Genomic DNA, 12,211 nt, shown 5'->3' with positions numbered 1-12,211 from the left:
TGCTGATTGCATTGCATTGATTGTATAGGCCTACTTTCATGTTGAATAGTAGAATATATTTATCATTGTACAATGTATACATATGGAATAATAATGAAGGTAGGAAAGATATCCTCGTCGTGTATAATGTTGCTTCGAGTGGAGATTGATAGTATTTCTTGTCTATATAGTTGAATACCGTAGTTCACTATCATCATAAATGTCTACTTTCAGACTTTGTCAACTCTGATATCATATTCTATATTTGTCACGTGTTTTGTGTCTCCAGTATTGACGGATCGGATTGTATTAACCAGCAATGTAGCCTAATTTACAGATTCGTAACAACTGTAATGATACCTTGCTGCTGAGAGTGTGATTTCCGTTAATACTCGATTACCGCTATTCCATACAATAAACCCTTCTGTCACGCTCAAATTATTGCCGAGAACCAGTGTGACTCATAATGTACCATTGGAAAATAATACTTTGTTCTCATTTCTAGGCAGTACATCATACCTTCATAGTGAATCTGCTTTAACTCCAGTAAAACCAAAATGTCATACAATAAATGGAATCAAAGGTATTCGAATCACTCGAATCAGCAAATGCGTCAGTCTGGCAATCATTTCAACAATCAGGTAGGATATCGGGTTTATATCTCGAAATTCTTGGTGTTAGAGTCCCATAGCGTGGACCTCATCGGCTCATCCTATCTGCTATATACAGTTGTGAAAAACGCATATTGATTTCACAGGGCAGGGCCAACTTCACTCCAAGTGGTCTAAAATTTGTTTCAAATCATGGAGGGGGTGAGTTGCATCCGTTACAAAGATTATTAGCCCAAAATAATATATTATATTGTGTCTTAGCCGGTATACTTGGTCCTGCACCTACCTCGCTTCTTCCGCATCCTAATCAACGTCCGATCCATCATAATCCTCACAGAGAGCAAAATCATAGGTAAGTTTTGCACTCGTATGTCTGAGTATCTGTATATTATCTTTTGCCGCCCCCTAAATATTGGACTCGAGCATTGTGATATGATCGATATACACTCTACCACAATGAATCATGGCTGTTATGCCTATATGATTGTTACATCCAAACATGGCCTAGGTGCTTTCAATTATATTAGCATCTGCTTACGCCACATACACAGAATTGAGGAAGGTGTGCTTGATCCAGTTTTCAATTTACAAGTTGACAATGATCAAAAGCCTAGTATGCCTAGCTCTCAAGACATTTCAAATAGGCCTATGATATACTTTGATATATAATGAACATGTTTTAGCCTACTCAAACTTGAGGTAATTTTGGTACACGAGTGAAATTTCACTAAGTCACTTCCACTGGAGTGATCAACTTTGGATTGTGTTTGATGTGGCTGGCTCCCCTGTATTTCTATGTTTGTTTCTCGAAGGCGTGGAGGACCAACCAATAGACGTTCACCGCCACGTAACTGGGATCGAAATAAGGATTCCCGTAAAAGAAGGTAAGGTTATTTTAGTAATATTCAAAGCCTGCACTATTAGGTTACTAGATAGATACTGATTTATAAATTTATGAACTGTCTTGGCGCCAATGTAATGAAACCTTATCGTATTGCAGGAGAGAAAGCTCGTCTGAGAAACCCAAACCCGGGCCAAAATATCTGGTGAGATACGTGAAAAACACCTTGAATCGGTGAGTCAAATTGTGACAAATAAAATTTTGTCTTTTCATTTTGCCGAATCTCCTTAATTTTCAGCGATCACTCTGGAGTGCAGAGCTTGAAAATTCTGCATCACAACCTGTACATTCCGAGCGCTTTCATCAACGTCACTTTCGACTGGCAGCGTTCCTTTTCCGCACAGCAGCCACACAAGCCTAGGAAGTGCCTGTTTCATATCATGCCAAAGGTTGGTCATTTGTACATGCTATCGATTTGGACTGCAAAGTGTAACCTCTTTGGGTAGGCAGGCACATTAGCTCTAGTCATAACTTACGTGTTTTGAGAACATTGTGTTATGTTTTCCAAGATCAAATGTTTGAAATCATTTTCATATCTGCACATGCGAGTACGTACCATTCCTTCTGCCACATATACAGCCTACTATTGCCACTTCAACTTGATTAGAATTTAATTTGTACGACTCTAACTTGAATATCACAGAATGCGTTGTGACAACCCCGTAGGTTTATCATTGTACTTCAAAGACATATAATTCTTATGAACATGCATAGGTATTTGCCACACATTCTGGGGTGTGAAGGAATTATCGAAACTATAATTTTCGCTGAAAAAATAACTCTTGGTCGCAAGAATCATATAAGTTTATGTCGCACTCTTCTACTCGAATCGTTTAAATCGATACTTTGGTTTGATTCAAGCACTGGAATAGTTGTGCCAATCCGTAGCTGTTAATTACAATATTGAAATGTGTTCTTTATTGAATCCTTGGAAGGATACTTGCAAGAAACAGTTTTGTCGGAAATTGATCGTTCAATTTCATTGCGATGATATTCTGAACACCGTCAATCAATATTCGTCGTCGTGAAATGCTGTTAAAAATTTCCAGGAAGCTCAATTCTTGGACCAAGACAAAGCCGTCGTGTCCAATCCCGACTGCGATTACTCCTGGACCGTAAGAGTGATGCTTCTCAGCATGCCATCGACCGATGACTTGTACGAGATGTGTTGTGAAGTGGCGGGTGGGCAAGATCACCAACACCAAATGCGCCTTTGCAAAGTATTAAAAGTGAAATCTGTGCCCTGCAAATGGGTTAGTTATGCATAATCTATTTTTGCAGTTTTTGCTTGGTAACAAAGGCAAAAAGGAATACATGGCTATCGGTGGCCCGTGGTCTCCATCCTTGGATGGACCCAATCCAGCGACTAATCCCCGTACGCTGATCAATACCGCCATCAGGACGTGCAAAGCTCTGACTGGGATTGATCTCAGTAAATGCACCAGCTGGTACGTAAATTTGACTTGAAACGCAGAAAAATGAATAGAGGAGCACTGCGCTCTGACTGCGATGGGGTATCAAATTTTAGTCGACGTGTGAAAACATTATTGGCAGCAGCCGTTGGCCTTATCTGATTCTAAGAGGAATTTTTTACAGTATAGTAGGCTCTAGGCTGCATGGTCAATTATACCGTACAATCGAACCTTGGGTAGTATGGTGATTTTGTTACAAGTTGGTACCTGAGCAGGGGTTCTCAAAGGGTGGGCCACAAGAGTAATTTGAGGTGGGCCACAGAGCTATTTGTAAAATTGTAGAATTAGTGAAAGTTCAATATGTGTTTATGTTCATATAATCATAGTATCGAATTATATGTAGGCTACATAAAACTTTCCATCCGACTCTGATGAGATGTAGTGGCAATGGCAAGTATGGATTCACGATGTACAAGTCGAAAAAGGGAAGGCAGACAGCCGCATTTGTCCCCTGGGTATGACAACCTACGGCCAACTTCATCGAAAATAATTTCGATTATAATAACTCGAAGTTAGTGCTGAAGTAACCAAGTATTCCGGCAGTGTAATCTGTCTTCTGCCCTTGAAAAGGGTGTGCATTAAACTTGGACGGAAGTGCATTGGATGTAGATTTACGGTACTCTGGCACGTCGTATTATTGTAACATAAAAATAGCCGCAATTGCAATTTATTATTATATTGTTCCCCACCATAGTGGAACTAAAACCCAAAACACACAATGGATGTGGGGATTGAATCATTGGGTTTCGCGACGTGAGTGGAACAGTGGAAGTACGCAAGTTATACAATCGTCCAGGGTCGTATAACTGTTGCGCTCAAACCTCCAATTGGAATTGGAGCATGAAGGGGCCAAAAATCGTTTCGTGAAGGATATTTATTCGACTTGAAAAATTTCAAGCGCGATTTCATGATTGCATGTCCCTGCAGGCCTACATTTAAATATGATTAGTAGGGATGGTGCGAACCTCTGACAGGTTCAGGTTCGTGTGGACGCGAACCTTTTTGAAAGGTTCTGTGTGAACGCGAACGTGAACCTCATGACGTCATGTGACGTCATATTGCTAATTCCAACCCTACATTTCAGTGAAGTGATATCCTTGCAATACCTAGCGGCAATTCGGGCCAGATAATGCCACAATGCTGAAATACCTATTGATGTTTTAAACGTCTACAGATGTATCAACTGGGGCAATCAATTGATATAATCATCCCAGAAAATCAATATCTTGCGTCGCTTTGCCACAATTTCGACGAGAACTTGAAGGGAACATAAGCTTACGCCTTAACGGTCAAGGTCAGACCGGACAATGTATTCGGCGTCCCGAGTATTGCTAAGTTGATATTGAGCAGAGTGTAAAACGGGTTTCCCTACTCGCTACCGATGTTACCCCTTTAACAAGTTATACAGCAGTAGCCAACACCCCAATCCACAGAGTTGGTTTTTATGATACAATAAACATATGAAATCGAGATTGACCCCGTACACCTGCTAGATTTTTTACATCAGACAACGATATTAATTTCATTGATTGGTTGGACAAGAGTCATACGCTGACTACCTACATGTAGTGTTTCGCTCTTGATGTTATGGAATTGTGTGTCAGGCTCACAGCAGAGACGAGTCACTAAATATTCGCAAACGGAAAGCTGGATATTTCGAACAAACAATTGTAACAAAGCAAGTAAAATGTTTGAGATTGTCAAGGTGCATGCTCGTTTAGTGTTGATTTTTATGCTGCTAGCGTCATGCATATACCGGGCCCGCAGTTCAAATGCATTAAATGTCAACCAAAGATGCTATAATGAAGTGAAAATTGTAATATATGAAAAAGGTTCACAGTGCAGAACCTACCAAGGTTCGTTTGTGAACGCGAACCTCTAAATATCTGAGGTTCACACACAGAACGCGAACGTGAACCTCGCGTTCACACCATCCCTAATGATTAGTAGGACGAAATTGTGCAAATTTTAGAGAAATAGGCATTTTGGCGGCGGCGATAAGCCTGCCACACATTGAACAGGACTAAGATTAGGTGGGCCACAGAACATTTTCAAACCCGAAAATGGGCCACGGTCATAATAAGGTTGAGAACCCCTGTACCAGAGTCTGTGCTGTTGCATCATGTGGAAGCAAAGTCGGTCACACATCACATATTTTTCGCCTAATTCCTGAAGAAGTTAGACTAAGACGGAGGTCGCATTGAGAAAGTGCAACGGTGAAGAAATGCCTGCCACAAACTTTGCTGGATTAAGAAGTGATGTGAGAAATAAGACGTGATCTCACACTGCAGATCTAGTTCGAGTACAATATTAACACTTGTGAATATCTTTTAGTTGTAGTTCAAATACTGTGGCTTTGTGAGAAAAATAGGTGCTGCCAATAATGTTTTCACACCTTCAATCCAGACCACATTATATTTAGACCACGGTTCCCGTTTTAGGACAGATTTCATGTCGACATTCCAGAGCCGATAATATCCTGATATCCCCAATCTGACCAATGGTATCTTCTTTTTTCATTTACAATAACCATCCCTTCATGGACGGCGTTACATCTACAACGACACCACTGCGCACGGGCCAACAAATCACAAAATTGACTCGCGCCGCGCCCAATACGAAGGCGTCGCATGGTCGAGATACAGTACCACCGAGACGAGGAAGTCAGAAAGGGTCAAACGGTTCCCGATAGGGTGGAAACGACAGTGATATTCATGCCAGACGTCCACTCTTGCATGCCTACTCGGGATGAATACGACGACCTTCGTAAAATCTATCTTGACACTTCCGAGGCCGTCATCTGCGCGGCTGAACGCGAGCTTGAGAAGAAAAACGCCGAGAAAGAGGCCGCAGCGACAGACGCTAGCGATGACGCCAACGCTGAGCAGAAGGCATACATACTTCTCTTTTCACATATAGTTTGCTTTCCTTTCGTTATCGTTGAGAGCTTGGCGCCGGAATTCTTCACCATACCCAGCGCACTTCTAATAGCGCATTTGACGACGTGTTTGCGCTTCATCAGAATTGGTTCGCTTGGCTTTACAATTCCTCACCAGTGAATGTAAGCGGAGAAAACGCAGTATGCATTCTCTCTCAATGACTTGACCTAGTTAGTTAGTTACTGCCCCCCTTTGTTTGCCAAATACCTTACGATGTGTTTTGAAATAGGTGGAGGAACCCGAAAGTATGGACGCCAGCATGGAATCTGCTGGGGGAGATACTGCAGCAGTTGAAGACGCTGGGAATGAGGACGAAAAAACACTCGATGTGAAGAGTTTGAAGGTTGGTACCAGCCGATTTTTTTGTCTTTGGGTGGGAATGTATTCTGGATCTGCATTTTCGCGTGGAACAGGTTTCGGATCTCAGAAAAGAGCTGGAATCCCGAGGGCTGTCTTCTCGTGGACTGAAAGCGTCTTTGATCGAGAGACTTTCGGAAGCGCTGGAGGAGGAGAAGAAGGCTGTAAGCGTGAAAGCGGAGAAGGTGTGGCGACGTGTGAACTTTTTACCCTAGTGTTGTGATAACGATCTTTGTATGAAATCCAACTGAGATCAGCTCTCTGTTCTTGCAAACCAGAAGTGTAGTGTTCAGAGCTCAGTTCCCGATGGCTGCCTCCCAAAAACCCAGCCGCTGTTGAGCAAAATGAGTGATGGTACCCAGCCGATGGCGGGTTTGTGGCAGAGAGTAGTTCAGACAAATCAATGTGTGGCCAACTGAGCAATGATTCGCTGGTAGCCTCAGTCAGAAGAAGTCAAATATACTTTCTCACTCCTCTCTCTCAACAAATCGCAAGGACCTGGTGCGCTTGTGAAATAATTGGGTAGAGAGGATATCTATGATATGATATCTAGAAAAAAAACAGTGCTAGCTATGGGGTAGGCTTACAATGTTATATATATCCCACCTTGTTATGTACTGAAGAGTGACATTAAACTTTGGTTGTCGGATTCTCAAGAGCAAACCGCTCGCATTCCCCACCAGGTTGTTGCACGTGACGCAAGCTGCCACGTTGCTTTTCAGATCGACGAGGAGAAAAAAACCGAGCCGGAGAAGGACTCGGAAGAACCGCTGCCTGAAGTCAAGGAGGAGAAATCGGAATCTGAGGCGCATGAGAAGACGAGTGACGATAAAGACTCGAGTAAGAAGTCCGACGCAGAGCAGACGCCCAAGGAGGAAGAGGAGGAAAAACCCACGGTAAATCAATATTAAGTTTTGGATATTCATCTTATCCTCTATCTCAAAGTCGCAAACAGTATAAATTAGGGCGGCAGAATACGAAATATTTATTGAAATTTCTGATCCAAGTCCTAGCAACTTTTCGCATGCTAGGGGCCCACGTTGCTGTTCAACGTGGGGTTTTGTAAAGTCATTGGTTCGGGTGTGGGTCGATTTCTACGATTCCTGAGTCCGTGAGCTTGAAAATATCGTGAGAGTAGTACCCTGTGACTGGAGAAGGTTTGGAAACCATCAATACTCCGAAGGAGAAATTTGAGTGCTTTCAATCACGTTGATTCAATGACCGTCTTTTGTAATAAATCGTGTTTCATCTAGTTTTTAGCAAACTACAACTGAACCTCTTTATATATGTCCCTTAAAAACATGGCATGGTAACACTAAAAATGCATATCTTTTGATGTGCTGGACTTTTGTTGCATTGTAAATGTTAATAATACTGTGATTTCGTTCACACTCAAAGTTTGCAAATCACGGCTCGATCATAAATAGGAAAGTCATTTTTTCAAATCAGGTCGACAAGGAGAAGTTCCGTAAAATATGGACTTTGCCCGAGGCGCCTCCCAAAATTCCCGTCCATCCGAATCCGGAATACAAGAAAGGGGCTTTCGAATGCGTCGTAGCACCCTTGTCCACCCTTTTGGAGTACAGACAGGAAGACAATAGGGAATCAATTTTTGAGGTGGGTTATCTGGATAGTATATGTTTAGCCGTCTCACTGTAGAATAATGTCCTGCGCCGGTACTATTTATATTTTGACCGTTGCGTTGGACTCCAATTACTGTGCATGCAATGATGACATTATTGAACGCAGGTGTCTCTTTTTGCCGAGTCGTTCAAGCAAATGCTGCAGCGCGACCACGCTCTTACCATATACAAGGCTCTGTACAGGCCGTTGCCTGAAATAGTGTTGAAGGACACAGACGACACCGACGATAAGAAAGAGCTGGAAACCGACGAACCGGATGCTAAGAAACCAAAAGTGGAAGACAAGGAGGTAAGACTTCTTTGTGATGTATGTGATGTATTGCGCGTTATCATTCGACACGATGTTTTAGGGTGATGATAAAGCTGAAAAAGCTTCTGAGGAAGAAAGTGGTGATGCAGGTGCGTTGCGGTGTTTGAAATAGGTTTATATTACGGCCGAAGCCGGTGTACAATCATATCTTGTCTGTGTAGTCGAAGATCCTTTCTAGAATGGTTTGCTTACCATCACATTGAGACCATCAGTGTTTATGGCGAGAGTCGATGAACAATGGAAACACACTCGAACTTGTGGAGACTCGTTGATATTCTGTATCTGACAAGCTTGTGCGAAGTTTTGTAACTAACTTTGGTGATTGCTATCGTGAAATTGAATCGAGATACACTATTCCAGTCCCCCGAGACCATCACCTGACTCGCTAATCTTTTTAAAGTTGTGGCCGAAGATGAGAAGATGTCCACAGAGGGTGGAGATGCGAAAAAGGAAAAATCTGTGGAGAAAACGCAGGCTGACGAAACTACCAAGCCGACAGCATCCATCAAGGTAACAAACATATTTTTGACAGAGAGAGAGAGAGAGATATGATATTCTTTTTCGCCTGCACCATCGAGATGCTTTGACGACGGAGTTGCGATACGGCCCCATGAGGTCATCTAGTCTGCGCCCCCGTTTTTTTTCTCCTCCATGCTATCCGTGATTGCTGAGCGCCTAGCAGGATAGCTGCGGATACCAATTTTCGAGTCTTTGGTATGACCCGGCCGGGGATCGAACCCACGACCTACCGCTCGAGAAGCCGGACGCATAACCATTACACTATCTCGCTCTCGCTCGCTCGACAAAGGAGACAAATCAGTGGCTACTTTGGCCGTTAGAACTAAGCAAAATTAAAACGGTAATTTTGTTGATAAAATAGCTTTTAAATCCAGTTAATACAATTTTGTCTTTTTTAAGTCAACTTTTATCGTGCATGACGGATATATTTTTATGTCCTTTTGCAGAAAGTTGAGGAGAAGATGGTAACTCTACGCAAAGACGTTCTGTTTTCTTGCGTCTTTTTCGACACCGCACAGTGCGGTTATATAAAAAACTCGGACATCACGGAGATTCTGCATTCCACCGGACTCGGGCTGTCTCGCTCGCAGGTTAGCATGTTGTAGCAGTGTGACGTGATGCGGGACAACTTTGGCAGCGCGGTAACTGCGCTTCCGCGAATATGACGACCTTTATATTGCGATACACTTTACCGATTGGCTGTTCGACCCCTCTTAAATAATGAATTGTGATATGGTATGCTGAAGTCATGAAATTGCGAGTTTGGTTATTTCTTAGACTAGTTTTTTCATAGATATGCTCTTTAAAGAGCTTCTTGGAAGTACAGAACTTCAATATACAAGTGAATATTCATATTGAAATAAACCGGGATATTTTCGGCTGACACTCGTCAGGGGTCATCGTCAGCAACTAGTAGAGAATTGGAAAGAACATTGTATATCAACAGTCATATCACAAAATATGACGTCACCAGAATGAAATTTTAAACAAGAGAGTGTTCAATGTAGTATTTTCAGGTGGTACACAAACTCCTTTTGTTGCTAGAGTTTGGGTTGGTGTATTTTGATAAAAGTCGACACACAAATGGAAGTGTGAATACCATGTCCTTAAGACATACCAGTCATTTTGGTGTCACAGAGCACAAAAATCCCTGGTCACTCACTGTGAGGTGTGACGCTGATGTACATGGGACAGGGTCATTATTTCCTCGGTGGTTGTGGCACGAGATGACCGTAGAAAAATTGGCAACGTTTATTTCGGCTACAGTAGTTGCATTTCGAAAATCAATTTTAGTGCGTTTTTGAAAATTCCTATGAAAGCATTGAGTTCGGGTCTCCTGTTCCTATTTTTCTACCATATTGCCCACTAACATTTGATCTCTTTCTTCGACTGCGAGTAAATTCGGGAATAATTTACTCTATGCAGATCCGAAAGCTGCTAGCACCTTACCTGGACAACGACGTCTTGAAATACCGGAAGCTCACTGATGTACCAGAACGCCTCGTAGAAGAGTATAAACAACTTGTACCGGATGCCGTGGACTTGGATGAGTTTCCTTCTTGGAACAAAGTAACAATCCTTTAGCCGAAACAATTTACGCTTGTGAGGTCTGATCTTTGAAATTTTCCCTCTTCAGGCACTGCTACTAAGATCTGTCACCAAAGGCACCAAGACACCCTCCAAACAGAAAGATGGGATGGTCTCTTATAATGTAAATCATTTACCTAGCATCGTTTTTTTTTCGTGGCTATTCATTCAGCTACAAAAAGTTTAATATACTCGGTTCAATGCATCACACTCAGTCGTATCATAAATTGATAAAGCTCACATTTTTTCTATGGCTACAGAAAGTTTATACTAAATTCAATACTTCAAGCTCTGGTTCTAACGTAAAATTTATTCTTATACTGCAAGATGTTTCTAACTTTCAATGTTTGAAATTTAATGGTGAATGATCAAAGCCTGTGTTTTTAGGGCTCTGTACTGGATGTAAAATCTCTCCACAACAGACTGGAGAAAAACGAAGCGTCAATGGCCGATATGGAAACAGCCATTGAAAAGCTGAATGCAAAATTAGGTATGCCCGATACCAATGTATTTCTAGTGAAAACTGTCATGCCGAGTTGCTGACATGTTGCTGATAATTACAGCTGGTGTGACCAACGAACTGGAAAAGACAAAGGATGCAAAGTCTTCCTTGGAGTCGCAGCACGAAGATGTGAAGAAGAAGCTGACACTGACGGAGGAACGCCTCAGCTCTACCACCTCTGCAAATACGTGTTACGAGAAGACTCTGAAGACCATCGCTGGCTATATCGATGGAGTCATGCCCAAACCAACTGCGACTGCAGAGCCAGCAGAAAGCAAGGAGCCAGCAAAATAAACTCGTCTTGATAATTTCGTTATGTTGTTGTTGTGCTGCTGTAATTTTATACAGAATAAATCAGATTTTGGTGATTCGTACAATTGTACATGTTAGAGGCTGCAGTTGTAGCTGGAGGTATTAAAAATGAACTTGGTAATGCTGTACAATTGCCCTTGTACAGTGTCGAACTGCTTGAACTGAATTTTAGAAAGTCATCTCTTATTTTATCATTGTTTTTTTTGTAATGTTACGTTGACACGAATCATTCAAATTACAAAAGTTAGGACAGGTACGGTCAGTAACAGTCTGTTGAGCTTTCTATGTGTAACATTAGGGGGACCAATAATGAAATGTAATTGTTAAAACACTCCAAATTTGTGCTCGTCTAGAGAGAGAGATATGATATTCTTTTTCGCCTGCAACATCGAGATGCTTTGGCGACGGAGTTGCGATACGGCCCCATGAGGTCATCTAGTCTGCGCCCCCGTTTTTTTTCTCCATGCTATCCGTGATTGCTGAGCACCTAGCAGGATAGCTGCGGATACCAATTTTCGAGTCTTTGGTATGACCCGGCCGGGGATCGAACCCACGACCTACCGCTCGAGAAGCCGGAGGCATAACCATTACACTATCTCGCTAGTCCTATTGAAAGTAAATCGTTTTTTTTTTCGGACTACACGGGCATCCGTGGAACTGTCATTTCAATGAGGGGTTTTACTCTATACGCTCTTCCGCAATGCTTGTTGCATCTTGAACTAAGAAAAATTGCAGTAAAATTATGATATCATTGGTAGTGTAGGATATCTGCAGACAGATGTTCGTTTGTTCACTTTTGTATATATTGAACATTCGAAGACTGCGGTACAAGGAAATGCAGTAATACTTCGAAACGGAGAAATCGTCAGCGACTTGGTGAAGTCTTATCAGAAATCAAACACCAGCCCACAACTAGTATTGATAAGATATGTTTTAATGGAGTATGCTTACTGAATCAGAATTCATCGTGCACCGTGTATGGCAATATATCGATATCGAAAAGAATGGTAATTAAAAACTTAAAACATAATGCTGCGACATTTTTAGGCGCATTACCATACCCAAGGATTTGCGTTTCA

General features: G+C 42.0%; 1 protein-coding gene across 1 annotated transcript; it reads left to right on the top strand.

Moving 5' to 3' along the window:
* The first annotated feature begins 454 nt into the window (after positions 1-454).
* LOC145455359 (cell division cycle and apoptosis regulator protein 1-like) lies at positions 455-11,197 on the top strand. The gene is made up of 21 exons (XM_080333322.1): positions 455-620; positions 737-791; positions 852-942; positions 1,403-1,474; positions 1,591-1,665; positions 1,730-1,880; positions 2,541-2,711; positions 2,773-2,939; positions 5,587-5,854; positions 6,132-6,245; positions 6,316-6,444; positions 6,982-7,155; positions 7,709-7,876; positions 8,009-8,191; positions 8,253-8,301; positions 8,613-8,722; positions 9,178-9,321; positions 10,157-10,300; positions 10,368-10,442; positions 10,706-10,808; positions 10,882-11,197. The coding sequence occupies exons 1-21, from the start codon at positions 537-539 to the stop codon at positions 11,112-11,114; spliced, it is 2,760 nt and encodes a 919-aa protein (XP_080189448.1). The 5' UTR covers positions 455-536; the 3' UTR covers positions 11,115-11,197.
* The last annotated feature ends 1,014 nt before the right edge of the window (positions 11,198-12,211 follow it).

Source organism: Botryllus schlosseri, chromosome 14, assembly GCF_051294905.1.
Source record: "Botryllus schlosseri isolate E-star chromosome 14, Bs_hap1, whole genome shotgun sequence".
NCBI lineage: Eukaryota > Metazoa > Chordata > Ascidiacea > Stolidobranchia > Styelidae > Botryllus > Botryllus schlosseri.
Note: the sequence above shows the minus strand (reverse complement) of the source record. Positions and strands in the feature narration are given on the sequence as shown.

Coding starts and splice junctions, on each gene's coding strand:
- LOC145455359 (XM_080333322.1), top strand. CDS start 537: ATGTCATACAATAAATGGAATCAAAGGTATTCGAATCACTCGAATCAG. Junction 10,443..10,705: donor ATGGGATGGTCTCTTATAAT/GTAAATCATTTA, acceptor CTGTGTTTTTAG/GGCTCTGTACTGGATGTAAA. Junction 10,809..10,881: donor AAAGCTGAATGCAAAATTAG/GTATGCCCGATA, acceptor TGATAATTACAG/CTGGTGTGACCAACGAACTG.